The sequence below is a fragment of the Electrona antarctica genome (assembly GCF_951216825.1).
Source record: "Electrona antarctica genome assembly, chromosome: 14".
Classification (NCBI taxonomy): Eukaryota; Metazoa; Chordata; class Actinopteri; order Myctophiformes; family Myctophidae; genus Electrona; species Electrona antarctica.
This window is the reverse complement of record NC_136795.1, coordinates 19812802-19840563: the sequence shown is the minus strand read 5'-3', so window position 1 is coordinate 19840563 and position 27762 is coordinate 19812802. Positions and strand designations below refer to the sequence as shown.

Sequence of the window (27762 nt, the reverse complement as noted above, 5' to 3'; positions counted from 1 at the left end):
ATATCAAACGTCCATAAAAATATATTTTTTATTACTTCCTGAAAACGAAAACGTGCTGCGTGATGACGTGTCGAGGCCAACATCGATAAAAGCCAATAAAAATGAAGCTCACCCGTTTAATTCCCCATATCTCCGCATCCGTCCAGCACAGGCTGCACAGCTGCTACTGATTACAGACATCTTCCGTTTTTATTCCCATTCAAGATAACATCCAGAGAGTGTATTACTCGGTTTTAACTTAATCATCACGTTAAAAAATGTATCTGAAAACATTATAGGGTAGAAATAAGCCACATAAGAGTAAACTGGTAAAGCTGGCTGACTATCTGATTTGTAAACAAACATCCACACGCTGTCCTGCGTAGCATAGCTACAAACCCTAGCTACCGTCCCATCCCCTGAAGGGATGCGACGCTCTGATTGGTTCAGAAACTTCATAGCGGTGTTTCAACTTGAGACTTCAAAATAAAATGTCCACCATTTCCGTTTCACTACGCCTTTAAGTTGTAAAACAGCTACTGGAAGACGCAGTGGTGATTGACAGTTCACACAATTAAAAATAGAAGCTATGGGATGGGTACACACGTGTAAATCCCATATGGTTGCCGTGGAACATATGCGCTCTGGCTAATGGGGAGGTTAATGGCGGGCGATGTGATGTATTGTATAAACGAGGACGTTGACCTTGCCTAAGACAAGACACAAGGATACACTATAGGCTACGCTCACAGCCACTGTGTATGTTATACAGTAGGTACTATGGTACCTTCCATATGAGGGGGAGGTATATGCTTCCCACATCTAATTTACCCCTTTGGTATAGGCAATTTAGCTGTACAGTATAGTGAGATGACCACTACGCACTGTGTTGAAGTGTGTTCTTCAATGTTGGGAGAAGTAGCCTGCTCCATCCATCCATCTGCAACCGCTTATCAGGAGTTGGGTCGCGGGGGAAACGGTTCCAGCAGAGAGCTCCAGACTTCCCTCTCCAGAGCAAGATTATTAACTTCCTCCTGGGGGATCTCGAGGCGTTCCCTGGCCAGTGTGGAGTTGTAATCCCCCCATCTGGTCCTTGGTCTGCCCACGGCAGTTCCAGTGGGACGTGCAGCGAGGACCTCCCTAGTCGCTGAACTTCTCATCTTATCTCTAAGGGAGAGGCCTGGAATTTTCGTCATTTTAGGGACAAGGCCACTTTTTTAAGATTATAATCCATTGAAACAATTCATTTAATTTAAGGATTAAGGATGACATGCACGCACGCACGCACGCACGCGCACGCACACGCACACACACACACACACACACACACACACACACACACACACACACACACACACACACACACACACACACACACACAGGAACTCTAATAATATTCTATGTCTTCTTTCACCCATTCTTAATAAATCATCTAGTGTAACTTCCTGCACCACTAAATCCCTCATTTGATTCCTCATGGCCTCCCTCTCTGTCTCATACCCTCTACAATTGATTAGAACATTCTAAACTGACTCCTCTTCCTCACATCCCTCACATAACCTGGACCTACCATGTCCAATGTTTTATTTAATCCACTGTGCCCTAACCTTAATCTTGTAATTACGATTAAAAAAAAAGGTAAAAAAGAAAAGTCCCAAAAATGTCTTTTTGGGACTTTTTTTTTGCCTTTATTGATAGAGTAAGTGGAGACAGGAAGCGACGAGAGAGAGATGGGGAGTGACATACAGCAAAGCTCGTCGAGGTCGGGACCCGAACCCGTGATGCGCTGTCAGGCTGCATTAGGAGCCTAAGTGCCCGGACTGCTAGGCCGGCCCGAATCACGATTTCTTCTCTTCTCTGTCCACTACCCACCCTTTTAACTTTGACACTCTTTTGAACATTATATAAATGTCTCCCTTTATCCTCACTGTCCCACTTTTCTTGCCACATTTGATTAACTTTCTCCCATATTACACACTTAACTTCCGCTTTATTGTGCAGCCGATGCAGCTTTTGCACTCACACGTGGGGGACCTTGTTAAACTGTCGGCATTCTCTCTCTGGTGCTTGCGTTTGAGGTGGTTTCGTAAGCCTGTCGTGTTGCCATCTGTCGCTTTCACATTTTCTTGTCTGCAAATTATGTTTGTGTGGTCCTTGTCTGTTCCAGAGAATCCGAAATAGTTCCATACCACTGACGTACAGTTTTGGGAACTAGTTCTTCCTCAACATTTGAGTGTGACTCGCCGTCTATTGCTGTTGTCGTCTTCTTCTCTCTTCTTCTTCTTTTTGTTTAACGGCGGTTGGCATCCAGTTTTTGGTGCATTACCGCCGCCTTGTGATCCCAATTATGGATCAACCAAAAATCTTGCTGCTGTATCTAATTCCCTCTCCCAACGCACATACACACGCATGCGCACGCACGCACGCACACACACACACACGCACGCACACTCCTGTTTCCCTTAAAAACTATTAATATTCTATATGTCTTCTTTCACCCATTCTTAATAAATCCTCTAGTGCAACTAGATACCCTCTACAATTGATTAGAACATTCTAAACTGACTCCTCTTCCTCACATCCCTCACATAACCCGGACTGATGTTTCCCTATCATATCCAATGTTTTATTTAATCCACTGTGCCCTAACCTTAGTCTTGTTAATACGATTTCTTCTCTTCTCTGTCCACTACCCACCCTTTAAACTTTGACACTCTTTTGAACATTATATAAATCTCTCCCTTTATCCTCACTGTTCCACTTTTCTTGCCACATTTAATTAACCTTCTCCCATATTACACACTTTACTAATACTAACCTTAATTTCTACCGTCCCTTTCTCTAAAGCCTTCTTAGCCATGTCGTCCGCGTTCTCATTCCCCTTCACCCCTACATGTGCTGGAAATTTAACCTGACCTCACTGTTTTACTGTTCTCGTGACTGACTGGAGAACTTCCTATAAGAAAACCTTGACGGCTACTTGAGTGGAATGACCTCAAACTACCTAGGACTGCTGCAGAGTCTGTACATATAACTACGCTATTCAATCTAACTGTTTCCACCTATCTTAGTGCCACCAAGACCCCCAACATCTCCACCGTGTACACCCCTAGTGTATCCCTCTGACATTTCCCATAATCTCAGCATTCTTGCAATCCCTGTGTCCTTGTAAATTTGCCCAGTAGGTTTTCATCCACTGTTTCCATCTCAGTTCCAGTGGCATTTCCCCCAATTTTACCTGTAATGCAGACACTGATGATGATTTAAAAGCCCCCACTGCATGCCCTTACCTAGGTATCAATATTGTCGTACGACAGTGTCAGTCATCAAATATAACCAATCTACAAGTGCGCGACACATCATGTATTGTGAGCCTGTATACAGTATATTAGCTATCTTCACCGAGCGGCAAAATCGAACGACAAAGTGTAAATAAGACTTTAGGGTGGCCAATTTTGTCATTGGCCACCTAATACAATAGGAAAAAATATATATATACTGCGGCCGAAAAGTGAGACAGCTTGGCCTTCCAGTATCTCATTACTGCAACAAATCCAAAAATAAAAAGCCATAGAAGAGAATCAACCATTATACATTAACATTAATGTATAATTAATTAATGTAATAACCCTGAAACACACTCACATTCACATACATGTAGGAGCACATTTGCACTGTCCACGCATGCCGGCACAACGATTAAATTAGTTATTAGTATATTCTCTGGAAAACGAGGCAGCCTGTTTCTAGATATCATCGCGTTCGTTGTCTAATGAGGTTTGGAGGAATTCCTACTTCTCGTTATTGCTACCCTGTTCTGGCTCCCGGCCAAAACCACTCAAATCATGTTTTATTCACCTACTCCGACCTAATGAAAATTCAGCTGTCTTGACCTGGTAATGCATATTCTATAAGATGGCCCTGTGGGGGGGGGGGGGGGCATAGTCAATGTTTTGTATTCGTTGTTTCCACCTCAGGCCTCTAATACCCTTGGCGATTGGTTCCATCGACCTGTTCTGTAAATTAGGCGCGTAGCTAATGAGAGGAAGAACATGAGGGAGGTGTCATCTTTTGACCTCTATAATTTATGTTGTTCTGTTATTTCCACTGTACTTTTCTGTTATACTGCAAAGTACTGATACAATTTAACTCTCAGCATAAAAATGGATGGATGGATGGGCGGACAGAAGGATGATGAGGAGATAGATGGATGGATGGATGGATGGATGGATGGATGGATGGATGGATAGATAGATAGATGGTTAGATAGATAGATAGAGTGCTGTGCCCGGTGTCGAGATGGTCGGATACACCGTTGTACCTGATCACCCCTATATCTCCATACATGTATAGTATATGGAGCTGGCTTGTTCTGACACTTCATATTTGGGCATGCATGCTTGACAGAACTATATAGGAATAAAGGGACACAGAGAGACACATACAGAAATCTCCTTATGGGCATAAAAGGGACACAGACAGATGGAATGGGTACTCTGACACGGGTATTGCATAGCCGGATGGGGCATGGATCGCCAACCTCCATCGTTACTGACTCGGTGTTCTACAGCCAGGCACCTGTCTACTAAAAAAAAAACACAACGCGTGTTCACAACTATGTTCAAGAGTTGTGAAGTGGTGTGAAGTTCAGTCAGACTTATTATATAAATTAGTGTGCTGTTGGTTGTGACTTGTGACTCTTTGTACTTCCTTATCTGCAGAGGGCCCACATGAGCAGCCGTCACATTAATATTTCACTGTATCACTTTTATCACCAGCACCACTCCAATTTTGTCCCCTACGCCTCACACTTGGACTCGTGCTCCTCCATTTTCCTCCTCTCGTCTGCTTTCTCGCCTCTCTGCGGGTCCTGTTGCGCTGGCCTGTGTTGTCCTGTGACTTGGACTTGTCTCATGTTGAAAGCTTTTTGGATTGTGATGTGTGTGCGTGGGTGTCGGAGAAGCTCTCGGGATGTAGTAGATCTTTTATTAACAATATTTCGATCCAATGGGGTGTCTCATCATGTCATATATGCTAATCTAACCCAATACACTGTACGTGAAAGGAAAAACTTCACTTAAAGGACAACTTTAGTTTTTTTCAACCAAGGTTCATGTTTTAGGTTGTTATTAGAGAAAGCCATTTCTTTTAGCCATTTTTGACAGGGGGGCGGGGGCATTCGAACATGGGGCTAAATACGTATTTTTTTACAAAATATTATGGCGATTTCTTTTTTTATTATTTACTATACTGTAGTCCTACTAGACCCCAGGAAATTACATCCGGCCCCAAAAGATCACAGGATCTACTGAATGTGAAGGTAGCCTACTGGGGGGAAGTCACACTGCATGTGTGTCATAGGCTCAATATGTCAGTTTGACACATTCAGTAGATCCCATGATCTTTTGTGGCCAAATATAATTTCTTGGGGTCTAGTAGGACTATAGTAAATAATACAAAAATAAATCGCTATAAAATGTTGCTAAAAAAACAAACCCTAAAACGAAAGAAATCAGCAAATTAAAAATAATTAACACTCATCTTTTACTTTCTCTAATAACAACCTAAAACATGAACCTTGGTTGAAAAAAACTAAAGTTGTCCTTTAATTAGATTTTGTGGGGGCACGGTGGCACAGTCGGTAGTGCTGTCGCCTCACAGGTCCTGGGTTCTATTCCCAATTTCCCACTGGGGGAGTGTTCTCTCCTCCGCGTCATCAGTGCCCATACCCAAGGCGGGGTTGGCGAAAGGGCCTTTCTGTGTGGAGTTTGCATGTTCTCCCCATGTCCCCTAGGATAGGTACCCTCACAAAAACCATGGCGTAATCCTGGTCTCTAAACTACCTCCCCCTGGCCAGCCTGCAGGAGGGACAGCGAGTGCATTCTCCGGCAACCGCCGCCAAAACACTGCAATGGCAGAGGAAACACTGCCACGGCTATTGACGGCAATTGGCGGCGGCGCCGTGGCTGCTGCCGCTGCCGGAGAATGCACTCGCTGCTTCTGGCCTGCAGGGGTGCCTGATGGAGGGGAAAGGAACAGGTCAGAATAATGTGTTCCTTCCACGCGTGTCTGGCCGGGGAAACTCTCCCCTGTTAGAAGGAAGCATGAGGCCAGTCCGCTGAACCCCCCCCCCCCCCCCCCCCAGGTTGACAGAGGAAGTGTAGCGCCCAGGATTACATTACATAATTGACACTGGGTGAAAAAATGGTTTGCAAAATCATGGGGAAAAAAATGGGTTTTTTTGTTCAATGGTTTTTCCGGACACTTAATATATCATCGCTGTCGTAGAATGGAGTATAAAATAGGGCATTATATATATTGTTGCTGTCGAGCAGAAACCAACAAGCTTAATTTAAATAGAGTTAGTAGGTGGTTTGTCCTCCATTGATTAGAATGAAGAAGTCAGACGGGGAAAAAAATACCCTATCTCCACATTAATGTTGAAAAACCTTCTAAGTCCTCTTGAGCTGGATTTGGGTAAAGTGATGATAATATAAGGAAGGACACATTCAAGTGTCTGACAATGTAAAAGTCACCATAACAACTTTGACGAGGCCGTTTTATTGTTTATTTGTTTTGTTTGTTTTTTGTTTTAGTTTTTCCTAAAAAGTTAATATGTTGGACATAGCAGATTTCTGCCCGACAGCATATTAATAGTAGGGAGTATAGGGACAGCAACAATATACTGTAAATAGTACACAATCACTCCCAATTTGAATCTCCGTAATCTGTCTGAAGCCTCACCTCTTCAGACTCCACCATAGCCCGTAGCACTGTCTTGCTGTAGCACTTACCCTAGCCTTGGCGAGACGACGACCTTGCAGGCTTATGCAAAGGCTAAAATGTCATTTAGATAGCAAGTTATAGGCAGATTGGATCATTTGTAGACCTGGCATTCTTCAGTGTGCATAGTTTCAATGTACAGATTCTTGTTTATTTGTATTATTATTATTTTATATTCTACTCAACTACTGTCTAGGCTGAGTTTACCTATGACCTTAGATTACTATTTCTATGTATTTGATGTATTGCTTGTTTTCCTTGCTTACACTGTATATCTGTCTGCTTAATGCCTAAATTATGATTGTAATATACTACAATATACCAAACCTTGTATGTCCCAAACTGTTACTTTTCAGTAAACTGGAAGAATAACTTGTGTTCCAATGGATCCAATGTAGCTATTATTTATTAATAGGCTCTTGCTAATATTTATGAGAAAAACATACAAAGATGAAATGTGGAGATATAAAGTTTCTGTATCAATATATTATGAGATTAGGATATTTTGAGTTAGTTGAGATCTAGTTAACTCACAGGCAAGTCACAACATCAAACCTAGAATATTTACACTTTATAGCTACCTCAGTAAGACTTTTTATTATTTGGGTTATACACTTTCATCTCTGAAAATCCAGTCTAAAACATAGAGTGCGTCTTGCTTTTGAAAGAGTCATTTTTTTATTTCATGACATTCGCTTTCAAAGACGCAGTAGTCTTGTAGAGTGGGGGGAAGAAAAATGTGCCGCCTCGATAATCCATTCCATATAGTTATAGCAGTTGAATGTGGCTTGCTGTTTTTGCCCAAAATACCACCAGAGAGCAGAGAAAAGTTTGTACAAAATCTTTGAGCATTATCCTAAACTAGCTGAAAAATGTTGTGATCACGTGATTTCCGGTGTACATTTCTTCGTTGATCCTGGGATTATTCACAGGCATGTGTTAGAACGCCCTAAACCACTGAAAACACATCATGACATTGGCAATGTGAGCCTTGGAAGAATATATGACGAGAAACGTCATCATTGGCAGGCAAGGCGTTAAGCGACATTCCGCATAGTGAACAGCCTCAGTGTGTCCACAATGAGAAAATGCTGCTTTCATAAGGCCATCGATTGCACCACCAAGTACAGTAGCAGTACTAGCTTTATGAAAAATGCATAATTTCTCAAACGTTGCTCAGCTATCTCTCACCCGCTATCTTCTCATTTCTGCCTCCTACAGTAAATTTCTGTTTCTTTTTCAATTCCCCACCATATATACCGCATATGTCTGTCTCTCTTTCAGTACCTCTGTCCGTTCTGTCAGTGTGGTGGTGTCAGTCGAACAGCTGCAACATTGCCAAAGCAGCATGCTGAATGTAAATGAGTGACAGTAATGAGTAACTGAGGACAGTGTTCATGACAATGTACAAATGGATACATTCACGCTGAGAATTACTGTGCATGGCCTTCACTTTTCAGATGTTTACATACTCGCGCTCTCTCTCTCTCTCTCTCTCTCTCTCTCTCTCTCTCTCTCTCTCTCTCTCTGTCAGTCACTGACTGTGGTTTTGGAACAGTCTACTGTTTCCAACACTGTGGCCTTCGCAGATAACCGAGCTGGCTCCAACACAATACTCTACAGAGTCTCTGAGTCTCTGACGTACAGTGTGTTTGTGTATTGACAAACTTTTGTTTCTATGTGGGTGCATGCATGAGTGCGTGCCTGCCTGCCTGCATGCACATGTTGGTTATCCTTCAGTTTGATGTGTTCTCTTTGATGGCAGTGCTGTTCCCCAGTGCTGGCTTTGTTCACCACCTGTTCCAATCCAGACACATGTTCGAAGACGCATGTCCCCCTCCACTCGCTAACCTGTTACGAGACGTAATCAACAATTTGCTTTTCGGATGTCTTGAAGGCAGAGTATCTTTTTTTTAAGGGCAAGTCTTTGAATAAAAGTAATTTCGGTCCCTTTGTACGAACAACAATGGCCCCAAGGAGCCTTTCAGAGGAACATGGTAAAAGAAACTCCCCTCTTTTTACCTATATATGGTACATAGAGTAAGTGGTAAATAGGGGCAAAAAAAAGTTAGGGAAACACTAGCCTGCACATTGCCAGATATCGGAGACCTATATCAAGAATGGCCACTATGCCTACTGCTTTGGAAACAAATCATGTCAGCACATGAAGGATCACCATTTTTTAAAGGTAATTTCATACGATTACGTTATTTCAATTCAAACTGCTGTTTGTCTTGAGTACAGAACATTTACACAGAATGCTAATATTACGTGGCAATAAAGCTACACAATTTGTATTTTATTCAGAATAGGCTCAGAAGCTATATGGGAAAGAAATTGGGCCTCTTCCTTACTTTCTTCACAGGTCTTTCCAATTATATTAATTTAGTTTGTGTTTCGCCATTCTGGTAAAACAGAGTCAGGGTGCTGATGTTGTGCATTGGCCCTACACCAGTGGGTCACAACGTGTGGTTCAGGTACCCTCATGGTTCCTTGTGGGGGTTAAATTGCCTCTTACGGGTATGTAACTCTGAGATGTGAACTCTCAGAGTAAGGGGGGTCCTTCAAATAAATTAAAAGGTTTGAGAGCCACTGTGCTACACTAAATGGAGAGCCTATTGGGTTTAACCTTCACTGCGACTAAAGGCAACCTGTATGGATGAGGCATCAACTACGTGAATATAGTTTTGATGCTACATACTCGTCGCTGGTGATTTACACATCGTTTATTCGTGAGCAGTTGAGACGAATAACAGTCTAATTCCATAATTTATTCTGACCCCTCCCCGAAAAGGCCTATCTGTCCTGAACCCTTATCTATATATACAGTATGGATAATTAGTGGACTTAGACTGTTATTCGTCTCAACTGCTCAATTGTTTCCACCCAGTTCTAGCAATAAGAGCTGGGAGATTGTCCTATCAGTCTATAGCTGAGCAAAACATTTAGAGGATGACCTTTTTTGTTTGTTTGTTTAAGGGAGACACCATCAGGGGTGCTGAGGTGACAGGGGCCCTAAAATGCCAATGGCTTAATGTCAGGAATCCAGTATAATGTTGTGAGGGGATAATACTATTCGGCAACCCAGTATGGCAACTTTTGCTACAAACGTCACAACCAAAAGGTCTCTCTATACTATAATATAAGTGAATTTTTATGACTGCATAAAAATATACCTGCATAATGTCTGCTAATCCTCATTAAGTGATAGCAGATGGCTCACGCTGACGGTTGGTTGCGTGTGTTCGACAGATGTCAGGTTCCTCCAACCCTGTGTGAGAAACCTGTGGAAAGCTTGGAGAAATCTGTCAAATGTTTTACTTTGATGTGTTCAACTGGAGCCCTGTTTTAGACATTGCATACAGTAATTAGTAATATGACGACGTTGCAATGGAAGTAAATAGAAGACCTCACAACAACTCAAAACTCGCTTGAAATGTGTGGTTTTATAAGTGAACTCTACTCATTGTTAACACATTTATTGCTTCTGACGGCATTCTCCATCATATAACGTTTTTTAATGATATAAAATGGGATCGCTGTAATCCATCTTTTGACAGCTCCCGTTGCTTGGCCATGCCTTCTTCAGTGATCTTAGACATGTTTCGCGCATGTGCACTGCCGCTCACTTCCTTGTTTACGGCCCGACAAAAACTGTCTCTTCTCTCTAAATCTACGGCGCTCTCCATGGTTTGATGGTTTTGATCAAAACAGCAATGTTCTGTCATAATTTCTGACTTAAAGGAGAATTCCGCCCTAGTTGTTTTTTATTGAATTCTATTGATAATGTGTATTTTACCCCCCCAAACATTTTTTTATAAAATAATAAAATAAATATTGGACGCTGGTGCTTTAAGAAAAAAGTATGCGGGCCTTACTCTGGTCCTACTCAATGCGGATGTCATGTCATGTCAACACTCCATCAAGCCCCCAGAAGGGCTGGCCAACGTTGAAGCACTCGGCCCTACTGGTCAGAGCTGGGACTGCAGGCTCGCAATTTTTAAAACATGGACTGATTTGAAAAGTCTACCATTGAATAATGAATAGACCCTGCAGGAAATGTTGATTTACAAACAAACATCCATGTCTTCATGAACAGCCGAGATTGACACAATAATAAAAGTTTGGATAAAATGGAAACAATCACAATAAATCCATTGAAGAGAAATGGTTGATGTTTATTTTTTTTATTTTTTTTATTATTTTTTATTATTAATGTTTATTTAACCAGTAAAATCAGACCAGTCTGAAGCGAGTGGTGCAACAGCACCCCCTATTGGTACTCTAAACATCGGGACATAGGGACATAGGGACATAGTCACATAGGTTAGGAATTGGGACATAGGGACAAAGCTGTTCCTTGGAACCACTCAAAAACACATTGAGACTGAGTCTGCAAGTGGGAACTGGCCAAGAGGCAAGAAACAAAATTACACTTCAATGCTACATCGTACATGTCAAATTACACAACATACCTGTAACAGCCAAATAATACATCCATGACATACCTCAAGAAACCTATACTGTACAAAGTATATAAAAATGGTACACTAACAGTGACCGGGCGCAAGAAATTGTGCACAGAGCACATACACAATGTACATTTTAAACAGGAAAAAAATAATATGGGCCTATGGCAAGGCTAGTATACACATCCGAACATGTGCAGGTGTTGGACTGTACATTTAAGATGATCCCTTTGAAACTTCTCAAAGGAACTTTCAAGGCAAATTTTAGCCTGAACTGCAGGTCATTCCACGACACGATTATATCATGTGTGGTCGAATGTGTTCAATTTCAACTTCAAACGGCTGTATTCATCCCATCAGGGGCAATACGTTTGTAGCAGCTTCTAAATCAGTGGTTTTCAGATTTGCACACATTTTCACACATTCTGCATTGGTACTTAGAATGTTTATCTTGGAATGCCTGGTCCATGTACAGATCACACACACACACACACACACACACACACACACACACACACACACACACACACACACACACACACACACACACACACACACACAGAGAGAGAGAGAGAGGGAGAATGTATCAATGCACTAATTCAGAGATGATTGACACAACTGGTCAATAAAGGGAACCACAGTAGCAGTTCACAGAGAGGATTGTGTGCACATCTCAAAGCCTACATTTAGGCCAGGTGCTGGAAGTCAGTCATCAAGGTAAACATCAAGGAAGAGAAAAACAGTAGCAGACCAGAGATCACTTATATACTTAAGCATACGTGTGTGTGTGTGTGTGTGTGTGTGTGTGTGTGTGTGTGTGTGTGTGTGTGTGTGTGTGCGTGCGTGCGTGCGTGCGTGCGTGCGTGCGTGCGTGCGTGCGTGCGTGCGTGCGTGCGTGCGTGCGTGCGTCCCTCTCTCGCTCTCATGGACAGTCAGACTTTGAACTATATCCAATGTCAGATGTGAGTGCTACAGCAGCAGTTTGTCACATCATGCCTAACACGGTGACCTCCGTGGTTTACACTGTCTCTATACTGGGACACGGTGACCTCCGTGGTTTACACTGTCTCTATACTGGGACACGGTGACCTCTGTGGTTTACACTGTCACTACACTGAGAGTCCAGAGGTCTGGACTCTGGTCTCCTCAGCTGAGGTCAGACGTGGAAAAAGTAGTTTTAATTCAAAATGTTACTCGAGTAAAAGTACAAAAGTATTGGGCTGGCATCAAAATGTATACTTAAAGTATTAAAAGTGGAAAGTATACTCGTTATGCAGAATTATGTCCCATTTCAAGTTTTTAAATGTATACAAATGTTTAGAAAATAGCAGATCTACAAGCTCACGATGTGTCGTCATTTCAGGGGTAATGCATTTGAAATTAAAATAAATTGTTACTTTTCACGATTCCAATTCAAGTCAGATCGGCAAATTTTTGCTACTTTTGTGTGATGAGGTGGGAATTGATTCACGAATATATAATATATATGGAAGGTGGCCCCCTGGAATAAGTGTGTAAATGTAGTAGCCCTCCGTCAGCAAAGTAGCCCACCCGTGTTACAGAGGATCATTTAACTGGGAAGAGAGAGAGAGAATTCCTCTAACATTGTTTCATGAGTATGTTCTGTGCAATGGAGACACTCAGACACAGTGAAATTACACCACTAAACACATGAATACATTTAAAGTAAATTTATTATCCTGCAGACTAGTACAAGTCAGTGGGTTAGAATCAGACAATCCAGTCTTTAGGGACAGACTATACGAGATGCACAAACAGAAGCTTGAGGTCGACTAGAACAGTCATAGTCACACCATTTAGTTGCACAGCTTGTATGCGCACAGTTGTGAGTTACACCACCATTTGGCTCATCAGCATACCAGATGGTGAAGTTTACTTTGCACCCATCGGACCACATCCATGCACCCTCCTGATGAATGTCACTCAGGCCAATCCAGGTCCATTCCGCTGACGGGTCAAAGTTCTTGATCAGGTTTAGGACAAAGTTGTGCTCCTCCAGACTGTGGATGGACACCAGGTTGGCATCTTGAGACAAACAGTTCAGCTCCGCTTGGGCCCAGGTCATATTTGTAGCGACGTACTTGAAGCAGCGGCCGTTGAAGCTGTACCAGTCTCGACCGAGCATTGGACAGCTGTCATGCTGCACTAGCTGCACATCAGCTAGATCCAGCAGGCCCAGAAGGCAGAGGAGGTGAGGAATCAGCTGGAACATCAGCCTGAGGTTGTTATCTCTCTGTCAGTGGAGCCTGGATGGATTTGAGTTCTTCTTGGTGTCTGTCTCTCTGTTGCTGTGTGTAGATTTCAGACCTTTGGCTGCTTTTATCAGAGGGCGTCTGCACAGTTGGCATAATATGATTGGTCGTAGCAGGGCCGGACCTCCCATCAGGCTTCTAGAACAGGCAGTTGCCTAGGCAGGGCATCATGAGGAGAAAAAAACCTCATAATGTGACCAAGTAGGCTACAGTGCTTTAGGACACAAGGGGGCCATGGTACATTTTCAGATTTTTACATATCAGAAAGATAACCAGAAATAAACCGTGCAGAGAGCACTGAGGGGGCAGGGGCTCAAACTCCAGAAAAGGGCACATGTGTGCGCGCGCATAGCGTGCGGCGATTTTTGGGGTGGTCTTTTTGTGGAGTCCGTCCCTTGTGCCATTTCATGTCATTGGACAGTAAAATAAGCAATATGTTCTCATTAGTCTGAAACTAAAATTGACTGATGGCAGTTTGGCAGATAATTCATTATGATAGTGGAATTATCATTACTTGTCAAATGTTTGTCTTGAAGGGCCAATGGCACTTATTGGCCCCCCACACAAGCCCTTATTGGCCCCCCATATAAGCCCTTATTTGCCCCCCAAATAAGCCCTTGTTTGCCCCCCACACAAGCCCTTATTGGCCCCCCACACATAAGCCCTTATTTGCCCCCCACACAAGCCCTATTTGGCCCCCCACAACAAGCCCTTATTGGCCCCCCACATAAGCCTCCCCCCACATAAGCCCTTATTTGCCCCCCACACAAGCCCATATTTCCCCCCCCCCCACACAAGCCCTTATTGGCCCCCCACACAAGCCCTTATTGGCCCCCCACACAAGCCCTTATTGGCCCCCCACACATAAGCCCTTATTTGCCCCCCACACAAGCCCTATTTGGCCCCCCACAACAAGCCCTTATTGGCCCCCCACATAAGCCTCCCCCCACATAAGCCCTTATTTGCCCCCCACACAAGCCCATATTTCCCCCCCCCCCCACACAAGCCCTTATTGGCCCCCCACACAAGCCCTTATTGGCCCCCCACACAAGCCCTTATTGCCCCCCCACACAAGCCCTTATTGGCCCCCCACCACAAGCCCTTATTGCCCCCCCACACAAGCCCTTGTTTGCCCCCCACACAAGCCCGTATTGGCCCCCCACATAAGCCCTTATTGGCCCCCCACATCACATCCCCCCACATGCCCTTATGTGTGGGGGGGGGGGGGGGGGGGTGCCCTTTCCCTAAAAAAAAGAAGAAAAAAACATTTTTCTTTTCTTTTTTTTTTAGGGAAAGGGCACTTTCTGCAAAAGGGCAGGTGCTCAAGCCCCCCTAGCCCCCCCCTCTGCACGTGCCTGCTGCAATTTTTTCTGCTATTTTCTTTTAGAAAATAGCAGATCTACAAGCTCATATCGTGGCACGAAGTGATGTTGTCGTTCTAAAATGCTGACGTGTGTGTGTGTGTGTGTGTGTGTGCGCTGCAGGTGTGCTGTGGCTCTCGGTGGTGTCGGAGGTGCTGTACATTCTGCTGCTGGTGGTGGGCTTCAGTCTCATGTGTCTGGAGCTGTTCCACTCTTCCAACGTCATCGACGGACTCAAACTCAACGCCTTTGCCGCTGTCTTCACCGTGCTGTCAGGTGGGCTGGAAACACGCATGCACGCACGCACGCACGCACGCACGCACGCACACAGCAGAGTTGTGACAGAAAGCGTAGGAAGGTGGACGCACGTACACACAAACACAAATCCATGCTCTCACAAACAGACAGAGGGTATACTAAATTATTTTTACTACGTACTATTATGTGGTATTGTCTACCATTTTTTCTCATACAGTATATCTCTCAGAACATTAAGCAGATTATAAGCACTGGCACATTTTATTATAAGCGATCCGGTTGATCCGACTTTCTCCACTCTGCCAATTCTTTGCAACCCAAAAATCTGAGAGATTTTTTAATAAGAAATGACACTTTAATATGACCTCAACATTTCTTAGACACTTTTATATGATCTCAACATTTCTTAGATACTTTTATATGTCCTCAACATTTCTTAGACACTTCAGCCTCAGTTATTTCCCTTGCAATAATTGTGTGAACTGTAATTCCATGATTAAGGGTGAATCTTTCCTGCATCCCCATAGGCCTATAGGCAAAAAGATAAAAGTGAGGGGGAGAATTATTACTTTTAAAATGAAATGGTGTATATCTTTTAATGTGTCCTTGCGGTTTCTGTGATGTTGGGGAAAATGAAAAGAGAACTCAAGACCAGAACATAAAAGTAAAGAAATCATGTAAAAGGCACTATAATGAGGTCTGTAGGTTCCGTGGCATTCAATTGGTGACTCCTTTGACAAGAGGAGGTGATAGAGACCACGTTTACTCCTGCAGAGAGAAGCTCATTGGATTCACATGTTAAAGACATTTCCAAAAGGTTAATAGTCGTCTAATCCTATGAATTTAATTTGAAATAAATAAATAAATATATGAATAATAAATGAATAATTATACATCTTCTTCATTCATTCATTTTCCTCTCCTTTTTATTGGCCCTTCACTGGGCCATGGCCCCCGAAAACCACTGGCGCATTTCCAATGGTGTTAGATGCAGCCCGTCTTGTCTACTGTCAGGATACTGTCAGCAGGTGTCTGGGAACAATGTGCCGTTATGAGATGCTTGTCATTGTTTCTGACAGCTATATGTTACGGCCTTCAGAATGATCATTTGGTGTAAGGGGACAATCAAACCAAGAAGGAACACTGTAAACACATCACCAGCTAAACTAGTGTTTTCCTATGGCCTCCAAAAATATGTCAAAGCAGTCTCTAGCTTAGTCAAGGGGTTCGCCAAGCGCGGGCACCTCTCTTATTCTTTGTCTCTGTCAGGCCGAAAGGGTGGCAGAGACTATGTTTTGCACCCTGTTTTGTGGGCCCTAGTCTGGCCCACAAAACTCTTGACAGAACTCGTACTGACCCCTCTATCATTCTGATAGAGGGGTGCGTGCGTGCATGCGTGCGTGCGTGCGTGCGTCTGTGCGTGTAAACTGAGTGTTACTGTAAATGGAGTCTGTTTCAGCTCAACCATGTGAGCTGTAACCTGCAGTAGACTAGAGTCCTGCACGGGCCCAAAATGTGGGCCCTGGTCTTGCCCTGGCCACCCCAGCCTAGGTACCGCCGGTCCTGAAGCCCGACGCCTTTTTATTTATTTATTATTAATTCATTAATTATTATCTAGCGTTCGCTTTCACTGGTGCGCACATCAGCTACACTCTCAGCTGTGCACTCTTGCGCTCTGATAAAAATCAATATGAATGAAGGGCGATTTATTTGAGAAATGACGGTGATTCTCCTGTCTTGCTCCAACTCTGCTCTTCCCTCGTCTCGTTGCTGTGTGTGCCTCATAAAGTTATTATATAAACTAGACAGCGGACAGCCTCACTATTCATTTCAATGATAGTTGTTCACTGGTGTTTGAAGCACCCGGAAGAAGACTCTACTTCCGTATTTGCCTGAACACGCCTGAATCGATTCATGAACGAGTGCTCTGTGTTAAACCCCAGCTGCACGCTCTTGCAGTAGCCACCTGCAGTACCAGCTTTGACCAGTAGGGTTGGGTGGCTTCAACGTTTCCCAGCCGTTCTGGGGGCTTGATGTGATTGTGGCTGTCGCCTGTCGGGTGTCTAGAAAAGCCCTCAGCTTTACTCATGACACGACCAATGAGATTTAGCACTTTCAGTGTTGCTAAGATACGGTCTCTGCCCCATAGCCTTGGGTGCTGCCTCTCTCACACCTCTCACACACCCCATTCAAGCTAGCTGAGGTGAAATTCACTGTGCAAAATGTTAACGTTATTTATATAATGTGGTCTACTCTGTGAATCCGAGCCCGGCTCATGGGCCTGATGGTCAAATACAGAAACGGCCCTACAATTATGCCGGGCACTGATCGGGTCTCGACAGGCTTGCAGGGTTCTACAGTAGACATGTTTCACAGCAGCCACTTTGACATGAGATAGTAGGGTAAACCCAGCTGTTACTAATGATACTAATTAAGGTTTAGTTCCATTTAGTGGAGCAGAGCCTTTCCAGAGAGACAACATGCACAGTAGCAGCACCGTGACTCTGTTTGACCTGAGTGGAACAGGGCATTAATTAGTGTGTTTACAGTTTACCTACACTATTTCATGTCAAAATGATTAATGGCTGCTTTGAAAAGATCTATTGATGACTGTAGTCTTCGATGAGCAGTTGTAAATATTCAGACATGTATTTGGAGCAACTGCTTTGCTCCCGAAAATCCAGGAACGGGCACGCTTAAACCTGTACGACGAAAATAGTTGATATACAATATTTTTGAGAATTATGTTTTCCACTAGTGAAAAGCCCAAAATAGAGAGGCCAGGGTTAACGTGGTTAAACGGTTCCATGCCAAACCATACCCAAATGGAAATGCAACGTCATTGGGATACCTACAGTATATGCACGCACGCACGCACGCGCGCACGCACGCACGCACGCACGCACGCACGCACGCATGCACACGCACTCCCCCCTCCCCACACACACACACTTTTTCCTAGAATTCCCTGTCTTAAGGCCAAAGAGAAATGATGCTGCCTTTATAGAGAACTGTAAATCCTCAGCCAGATTTAGTACAGCATGATGCACGCTCACACACACACACACACACACACACACACACACACACACACACACACACACACACACTCTCTCTCTCTCTCTCTCTCTCTCTCTCTCTCTCTCTCTCTCTCTCGATCGATCGATTGATTGTGGCTGTCAGAAACCTTGTATCTCCATATTTCCATATGTTTTCAGTACTGCATCATATTGGAACACATGGGTTCTTTTACCCGTTCTGTTCAAAGTAACAGTTTTTGGACGTATCGGGTTTCCACCCCACAGCCATGATACATGACCTCTGCATTAACCTTATTCCCTCACATTGACTTATATTAGCGGTTGCAGCAGGTTGATTTACTGTGTGTTTATGAGTGATTATGTGTGTGTGTCACATTGATGGCAGGCTGGCACGCTAGATCAATGGATACTGTATAATGACTAATTAGTGTAATTATCTGTCAAATGATTTCTGATGACACATTTAGCAGGAGTCCGTCTCGGTGTGTGTGTGTGTGTGTGTGTGATTTACAAGCTATTATCTTTAAGGTAATTACCACTGTAAATTACCATGCATTCGAGACGACAGCAAATGGGTGTGTGTACGAGCGTGCGTGCGTGCGTGCGTGCGTGCGTGCGTGCGTGCGTGCGTGCGTGCGTGCGTATGCCGCATGTGTGTGTGTGTATCATGTGTGTGTATACAGGTGTGTGTTCTACCCTGATTGGAATGTCAATGTGGAAAAAAAAACAGTTTACATTAAAAGTCTATGTGTGTGTGTTTGCGCGCATGTGTTTGTGTGTGTGTGTGTGTGTGTGTGTGTGTGTGTGTGTGTGTGTGTGTGTGTGTGTGTGTGTGTGTGTGTGTGTGTGTGTGTGTGTGTGTGTGTGTGTGCGCGTGCGTGTGTGTGTCACAGGTCTGCTGGGCATGGTGGCCCACATGATGTACACGCAGGTGTTCCAGATCACCGTTAGTATGGGCCCAGAGGACTGGAGGCCTCACAGCTGGGACTACGGATGGTCCTTTTGGTCAGTCTCTCTCACACACACACACACACACACACACACACACACACACACACACACACACACACACACACACACACACACACACACACACACACACACACACACACACACACACACACACACACACACACACTGTGACGGCTACGTTAAAACCCATTGCACAGAGGTGTGTCCGTTCAGCCTTATGACATGTGACTAACAAAACACATGATTTGCAGGGAGGCACCATTCCAGTTCGGGCCATGAGTGTCGTGAATTTGGCAGTGTGTCCACGGCTTGATGCCCTGCGCTGTGGGACAAACATGGACAGAGAGAGAGGGGGGGGGGGGGGGTTGAGTCTGTTTGGCTTGAGTATAGCGCCGTCTGGGATTCAACACATTAATGAAGGTTTTTAGTACAATCTGGGACAGAGCAGAGGAGAGGAAAGTGACAGAACGAACGAGGCAGGCAGAAACAGAGAGAGGAGAGGAGAGGAGAGGAGAGGAGAGGAGAGGAGAGGAGAGGAGAGGAGAGGAGAGGAGAGGAGAGGAGAGGAGAGGAGAGGAGACAGGCAGAAACATAGAGAGAGAGGGGGGGGTTCGTTAGCCTGCAGGGTGTCTGTAATGCATTTATAAACATACTTATAATGCATTATAAATCTGCTCATAACATTGTCTAATAGTGGTTCAAAGTACAACAAAGTACAAAGCATCAGAAAACATTGTCATCATAAAAGTGCTTATTATGCATATCTATCTGTGCAATGTATTGTTAGTGTGTAGATCAGCTCTTGTCAGCAATAGGCACTTCATAATTCAAAGTATAAAGTTGGCTTAAAGGTCTTTAAAGGCGTGACAAATAAACAATAGGAAAATCTCTGGCGAATATTTTACTTTAAAACTATTAAAACTATGATGCCTCCTTCATGCAGGCTGATGCTTTTATTTGCGGATGAAAAATCGACCCCATTCAGAATACAATTGCGTCGCTTTATTGCCCTGTAAATATTCACATTCTGGATGGCTGTACTGACATAAACAACACTTTGTATTTCAGGTGAATTAATCGCGCGAGAAGACAAAACACATCACCGGTGTATAAAGGTCTTTAGACCAACAAAAGACCAAAACACAATGTTTTTGGGCAGTAATACAGAATACTGTACTTAAGTAAACATTTTTGAATATCTGTACTTGAGTATCTGTACTTGAGTATCCGCTTCACTACATTTCAAAAACAAATATTGTACTTTTGACTCCCCCTTCGGCCCTATCTCAAATATAGTGAAAATAGCAGATCTAAGCTCACAACGTGCTGCGATAAGATGCATATTGAGAGCTTGTTTTTTTAAATGTTTGAATCTTTGGGGAAAATGTCACAATGTTTGTAACTTGTACTTTTGAATGCTGTGTTATTTTTAGAAAGAAAGTACTCCAGTAATTTAACTCAAGTACGCATTTGTCAGAGCAACTTTCACTTGTAGTGGAGTAATGTTTGATCGGTAGTATTAGTACTCGTAGTACTAGGGTTTAGTTCACCACTGCTGTGGTGTGGTTTGAGAAGGTATTGCTCAGGTACTGTAGCAGCTCAGCAACAGGGGACTTATCTTGTGGGATAATTAGCCAGACAAGCCTGGCCTTGACCTTCTCTCCGTTCGGAGTTTGGCGCAGCCAGCAGCTGCTGTCTGAGTTAGATCTCCTCGCTTTAGTGCATTGGCACAAGGTAACACCAAGGACACAATGGGTGTGTGTGTGTGCGGTGGGGGGGTGTAAGGGACAAATGCACGCAAATGGAGATGAATTGACAAATAGGTGAAGGAGATGGGAAGGAGTTTCCGCTCGTAATTCTGACGGCACATTAGTCCGACAATGTGGCTTCGTGTCCGGTTACGGTTAGGGACAGGGTTAGTAATGGGGTGAGTCGGACCAACGCGCCGTCAGAATAATGCACCGTCAGAATAATGCTGAAGACCCACACGCGTGCGTGTGTTTGGAGTTCATGTGAAAACCTATGGACATAATCTGCACATGCACACAAAAGCCCATTGGTGTAATGGTTTAACGGTCAAGGTTCAAGGCGTTCTTCATTAGTATGTCTTGTGTGCATGTACATAAGAGAAAAACTTTATTTATTCTGGTTCCATTGTAGCACATTGAATTTGAATGTTGAATGCAGGAAGGCATCAAGGTCTGTCCCTTTCTGAGGGTTAGAAAATGCTGTCTGCTAAGGTAATTTGGCACATTGTGAAGGCATCCTTCGCAGGGTAAGATAGCTCACAATTATGTGTGGTGGAGGACGTACTGATATCTATTACATAAAGGAGGGCATCGCCGATTTTCAACGTCATCTTTTACACAGTAATTGGTCCTCGACTCCTCATCCTGTCAGATATAACTGTGCTAAAAACAACATATCTTCTTTCAAGTGCACAAGAATTCAGCAAGTCATCATGTGATTCATGTCCCAGTGCGCACATTGGCCGATCAAGAAATCTGTCTGTGGACACGGACATCGGTCTTGATAAAAGGGCAGAAAGTAACTAAAGATAAGGAAACAAAAAGGAAATAGGTAAATTAAAGTGGTTCCAAGATGACCACTTGAAGTGTTTCTGCCTCTTGATCTTTTAATGAGTTTTCAAATACTCACCGTTAATACAAAGGTGGCATGCTTTATGCGTTCTCAGAGTTCAATGTGTCTCTGCACGGGGCTGTTGTCTTTCTCATAAATGACCAACAACCGCAGAAATGTCCTCCCCGGAGCTGTTCCCCCGGCCGTCACAATTAGCAGGCCGTCCGCTGTGTTCCCAGTAACATTAACAGGACCTGTGTGGGAGCTAGCAAGGCTGAAGCAGGCTATGAGAGGAAAGAAAGGCTAAAGTGCTGTGGTACATTGGCAGCATCCCCCCAGATGCCACTGTGAGTGCTATTAGGCCTGGAGGAAATTGCCTCATTTGTTCTTCGCCATCTGGTCAATTACTCCTCGTCTTTTTACTACTGACCGGTGCTTTTCCAACTCCGAGGGACGCTCGAGAGCGTGCGCACAGGGACGCGATGACTTGATGAATTCCTGTGCGCTTGAAAAAAGACCTGTGTTTTGAGGTTATATTTGTATACTAATCAGTCCCTCCATCTGTATATTAATCTTTCCATCTGTTTCTCCTTACACCATTCTACTTAGAATTTTCTTCACTTTCTTTGCTTTACTCTTAGCCTACTTAAGTTTATCTGCATAGATAGAAGAACACAAACCACCTTTCACCGAATGCGCTCAGACACAGAGAGGGCAAAGAAGAGGACACCAGCCATTACAGTCTGATCTGAACATCTGCAGTATCTTGTTGCACACACTGAAGGACCTGAGCCTTCTCAGAAAGGACAGCCTGCTCTAGCTCTGGCTGTAGAGGGCATCTGAGTTGTCAGATCACTCCAGTAACTTGTTCAGGTGCACGCCTAGGAAGCTAGAAGGCGATAGGCGTGTACCAGAGTTGGAAAATCACAGAACTTTCAGTTCCTAGGCAACAACAAGAAAACTTGTAGTTCCTAGGTAACAACAATACAAGAGCTTCATACGCATACTGTACCAGTATTAATTGCGTTAACTAAGGCTAAGACTAAACTTTATTTATTTGACATGGACATCACAATCACATTGCACAATTGTACAATTTGTAGACGTGTTGCTTGCAGTGTATTAGCACTAGTGCTAGTTTTCATCACCTGTCCACACAAGACATTTCTAAAGATATGATAACACTTTAGTCTAAAAGCCCAATTAAGTACCACAAAAGAGCAATATACACTAGTAATTTTACATCATACCCATTACATAAATTTGTGATACAAAACAAAAGTAGACAAAATCATTCAAGTAACCGGTCACTGCGGTCAGAAACTATACATGTGAGCACAGTTGGTTTGATTTCAACCATAGTTGAAAATGAGAAATGAGAAGGCAGACTGTCCGAATGAGTTCTTACACTTGGGAACAGTACAGTCACCACTTGTTGAGGCTTGTGTAGTCTATCAACAATTCAGCCGCTGCCCGAAAATTACGAGTATAGGAGCTTGCTCTGTCCCTTAATGGTATTTTGGTCCAGCGCTATCTATTATGCCGATACTGGTATTTGCGGCTTTGCGCCTAGAGGTGTGGTCATAGGCGTGTTTTCCCCTAGTGCTCTGGGCTCAGGGATAATCTGTTGTCTGATGGTTAAAATCTTACTTGAAAAATGGGTGAGATGGTGATGCTTCAAGGGGGTTGACTGGGGTTAATTGCTGAGTTAATGGTCTGAAAAAGTACCCGGGGGTTATTAACTTGTGTACTTATTACATGTGAAAAATAAGCATTTCTTGCCTCTTTGACTGCAGTCTGATAATCAGCCATGGCTTTTTTTGAGCATATTGTGGGATGTGGCTAGCCTATCCTTTCTCCATCTCCATTCAGCTCTACGACACTGTCTTTTAAGTGTATTAATGTATTAATAATTGTATTTTACCGACAGCACAGGTGGGTGGCCGTGTGCCCCAAATGCCTCTGCGCCCCCACGCAGTTGCGTTGTCTGCGTAGCGCTAGTAACGCCCCTGCCTCTCTCTCTCTCTCTCTCTCTCTCTCTCTCTCTCATCCTTCATGCAGCTTGGCGTGGGGCTCCTTCACCTGCTGCATGGCGGCCTCCGTCACCACGCTCAACTCCTACACCAAGACGGTGATCGAGTTCCGCCACAAGCGCAAGCTGTACGAGCAGGGCCTGAGGGACGAGCAGAACTACCTGGATCAGGAGGCCTTCCACTACTTCCGCGACCACTCCCTGCAGTCCATCTCCAGTTCGGTGGAGGTCTACCCGGGCCACGGCGGCCACGGCGGCAGCGGCACCATCATGCCTGGCGTGGTGGCCGGAGGAGGACTCATGGTCCAGACGGGGCCGGGCGGGCATGTAGCCGGTCCGCCGGGACAGGGCCGGTGCGGGAAAATGAGAACCCCCACAGACCTCAGGGAGAACATGGACGCCTTGGGGGAGGAGCAGTGCTGAGGGGGGGGCGGGGAGGCACAGGGTGTGGTCATGCTGGGAGGTGGCGGGCAGACTGCTGTGGGAGGGGCTGAGCCGACCTCGCCCTTAGAAAAAGCACAGTGTCGTTTGAGCGACCGTAAAGGAGAAGAAAAGAAAACTCTCGAACAGAGGTTGTATAGGAAAACCTCGTGAACTTTGAGGTTTCTTCTATTTATATATGAATTGTCTATAAATAATATTAAATATACTGTATATATAGATATATAGGATATGAGTGAGAGAATGTGGTGAGTTGGTTGACCTTCAGAACTGTGTATAAAGATTATTTGTATGCCCAAGAGAGGTGGGACCCGTTCCCCCAGCAGATATATCGACGATAAAGAGACTTCTCTGTGAAATGTCATGCCCTTTACTTCATGACACTGAATGTGAAGAAAAGACTATGTGCAATTCTTAGCATTTCTTTTCAAAGTATTTTGTGTTGAGCCTCAACTTGAAATGGTATCTTGGGTTTTGTTCAGCTACACTGTCACTTGGGGGGCTTTACTGACAAATGCTCAGAACAAGTAAGATTAAGTTATTTTTCTTCCCGTCCCCCAGAGGAATTTTGACATGGATTTTCTGACTCCCCTACTCATGTTTGTGTTTAATGCTGACAGGGCCAATGTTCAACCGATTGCAGATTACTTCTTTAAACACTGCCAACCATACCCCATCTGTTGTTGTTTGTCTCTGACGACGGCATTCAGTGCAATGACAGCTGGTCGAATACAGTACGCAGCATGTCCATATCTTAAAACGTGAATGTAGAACGAAAGATCATTAAACAATTCCGTGGTCCTTTGGGAATGACACTGAGACGTTGTGAGCTTTTCTATGACTCAGCAACAAAGGGGGTGGTTTATATCTGCTGCATCTCTACACAGTACAATACTCTGTGTAAATGTAAAGGTGCTGTAAGTGATATGTTGTGGTAACATAAACGTAAACCTCTGTGTTATGAGACGGTAGTAATCATTGCTTTAGTGATTGTTCAGTAACGTGAGTCATCCTGTCTCTCCAGGTCTTTAGTAAACAGGAAATATATTTTCAGATTGGACAGAGATTTTATCAAATTATCAGCTTATAGTGTTACAGTTCCCCCTATTGATCTGATGAAATTGGTATCCCAACCTGAAAATATATTTTTGTTCAGTAACTGTTTTGGTGCTACAGTATATAGCACCATTTGTCTTTCAAATATATATCTCTTACAGCACCTTTATGTCTGAGACTTTATAAATGGAACCAAATGGACATGTGAGGGTCCTTTTAGTTTCATTTGTACACTCTTGGAGTTAAAAACATTTATACATTAAATGAGTATTATAGATTGAAACATGGTGCATTTGTGCTTTCTGTTAGCTTCTCTTGTTATTATGAAGCTGAGTGTGTTGTCACTGTCAGGACTAAATGAAAATCCAGTCATTTGCAGTGAAAGGAGCCTTTGGCATGCTCAAGGTCAGTTTGTCCTGTCATATTTTATAAAACTGTTTAACATCTGACTAAAAGACCCACTACATCTCTGAAATGGCAGATGAAGTCACGCAAGGGATTCCGTTTTTAGCAGCAGTTGCTACTGTAGTTTAGAATGCATTTATAACCCTTGAGCAACATCTTAATTCAGATGTCATGCAGTATACATTCATCACTCACACTGCTCACAGTCATTTTTATAACAGTTGATGAGTCTGAAACAGCCAAATAATCATGTCTGATATGAAATGTTTACGACGTCGGTTTGCAAACATTCATGTTTGCTGTTTGCGCAGTAAAGCATCCCCAGTGTGGATTTAAACTGAGGAAGTTAAAAGAACACTGAAATGAATTGTGAGGTCAAATGTATACTCAAAATGGACCCAAATTTGGTGATACATTTGTACTTTATCAGAGTAACAAATGGATGAATTAACCCTCACAATTGTAATGGGTAGATGCCGAACCTATACAATCATGTCTGTGGGGCTGTAATTGTCATTGTAATTGTCATTGTCATTGTAATTGGCATGAAACCAGAGTGTCTGTTTTAGTTTGTTCTGCATATTACATAGTACATGCATGACCTTTTTCTTTTTTAAATCTTTCCTTGCACTTTGCATCCCCTTCACTGGACTCATAATCCAGGTTAATGATCAATGCTATAACGTTAAATTAACTTCTTTGCATAATTGAATCCATTACGCAGCACAGAAGTACCTATTATCACAGCTGAGACCAAGCTGAGTATTATGCTGAGTTCCCAGCAGAGAGGGCGCCTGGGAGTTGGAAGGTCGCCGTGACCCCCCCCCCCCCCCCCCCCGTTCCGTTCCGCCCAGTAAGTGTCCCTGAACAAGACACTTACAGTTGGGTGCCACCGATATTGTCCCTTATCATTTGACCCATTTAGGCCTGACCTCAACATTTTAAAAAATCCTTCTAAATTTTCTGAAATAAATATTTTCACGATTTTTCAAAAATAGCAGACCTACAAGCTCGTAGCGCGCCACTCGGTGGCGCGCTATGAGCTTGTAGATCTGCTATTTTTCAATAGCTAAATTATAACAATGTTTAAAACACCAAAAGGGGTTCCCGCCCAAAATGGGTTAACTGTCCTTTTGCGCAGATCACGCAAACCTCAGCAAAAAGAAAAGGACAATATCGATGGCCTCCAACTGTAACCCCTCCCTGCGTGTGCGCTCAACATGACCATCAGAGCAGCCACCAGCTGGGTGAAGCTGAAACTGAAACAGTAAACGTTAACTACCTACCCTTAAAGCACCCTGGACTTGATGGCAAGTACCGTAAGACTCGAGCAAAGCTGGAATGTGTATTTTCAACCCACTTGCTGGTCTGGATAGTTTGTACAGGTTTTGAAATATTCATTCGTTTTGGTTTTGCTCGTTAGTTTTTGTTAACTATTAATAATAACCCTGGTGACTGGTCTGAAACAATCCACTGTGCTCATTACACTTACTTCAAGGGTGAACGATTCATTAACTGGAGTTTACGCGGCGTATTATCCATCCATTGTTTTGTGTTCTATTGTCTCAGTCACATGCACGTACACACACACACGTACACACAGATAAAGCATCCACAAACATATTGATGCTTGCCTTGTCTTTTTCCACTTTTGAATTATGATTATGATTGAAAGTGGTGATCTGAGAACCAAAAAATCGGTCCATAGCGTGTTTACACAGAGTCTGATTAAACTTCTGGATATCCTGTTCTCTGATGCATAATCTGGAAGGTCTATAGGTAGGATTTAGTCCCCCATTGGAAACCATTGTCCTCTGCGTACTTAAAGGGATATAGTTCTGATTTATTTTATGAAATACTTGCCATTAATATAGTGGTAGCAAATTAGTGCATATAGTGCAACCTTCGTTCATTTTTGACCCCTCACACAGAACTATGTTTTTTGTGCCCATATCACTACGCCCAAAAAATAGTGATAGCGGGGTCAAACTACTTAATATTCCCCAAAACCAGAGCAGAACTCCCACCACGGGACTCGGGCAATCAATTAATACAGTTGCAACTATTATATTAATGGCAAGTACTTCATACAATTTAAGTTAAAAAACTGTA

General features: G+C 43.5%; 1 protein-coding gene across 1 annotated transcript in view; it reads left to right on the top strand.

Annotated features, from left to right (window-relative positions):
• gsg1l (gsg1-like) overlaps positions 1-24171 on the top strand; it is a gene marked incomplete at both ends in the record, with an annotated part of 61867 nt that extends 37696 nt beyond the window's left edge. Inside the window, 3 exons of the mRNA XM_079520723.1 lie at positions 14989-15141; positions 19058-19169; positions 23778-24171. Of these exons, the coding sequence (XP_079376849.1) occupies positions 14989-15141; positions 19058-19169; positions 23778-24171 (659 nt within the window). The remainder of the gene's footprint in view (positions 1-14988; positions 15142-19057; positions 19170-23777) is intronic.
• Between the last annotated feature and the right edge of the window lie 3591 nt (positions 24172-27762).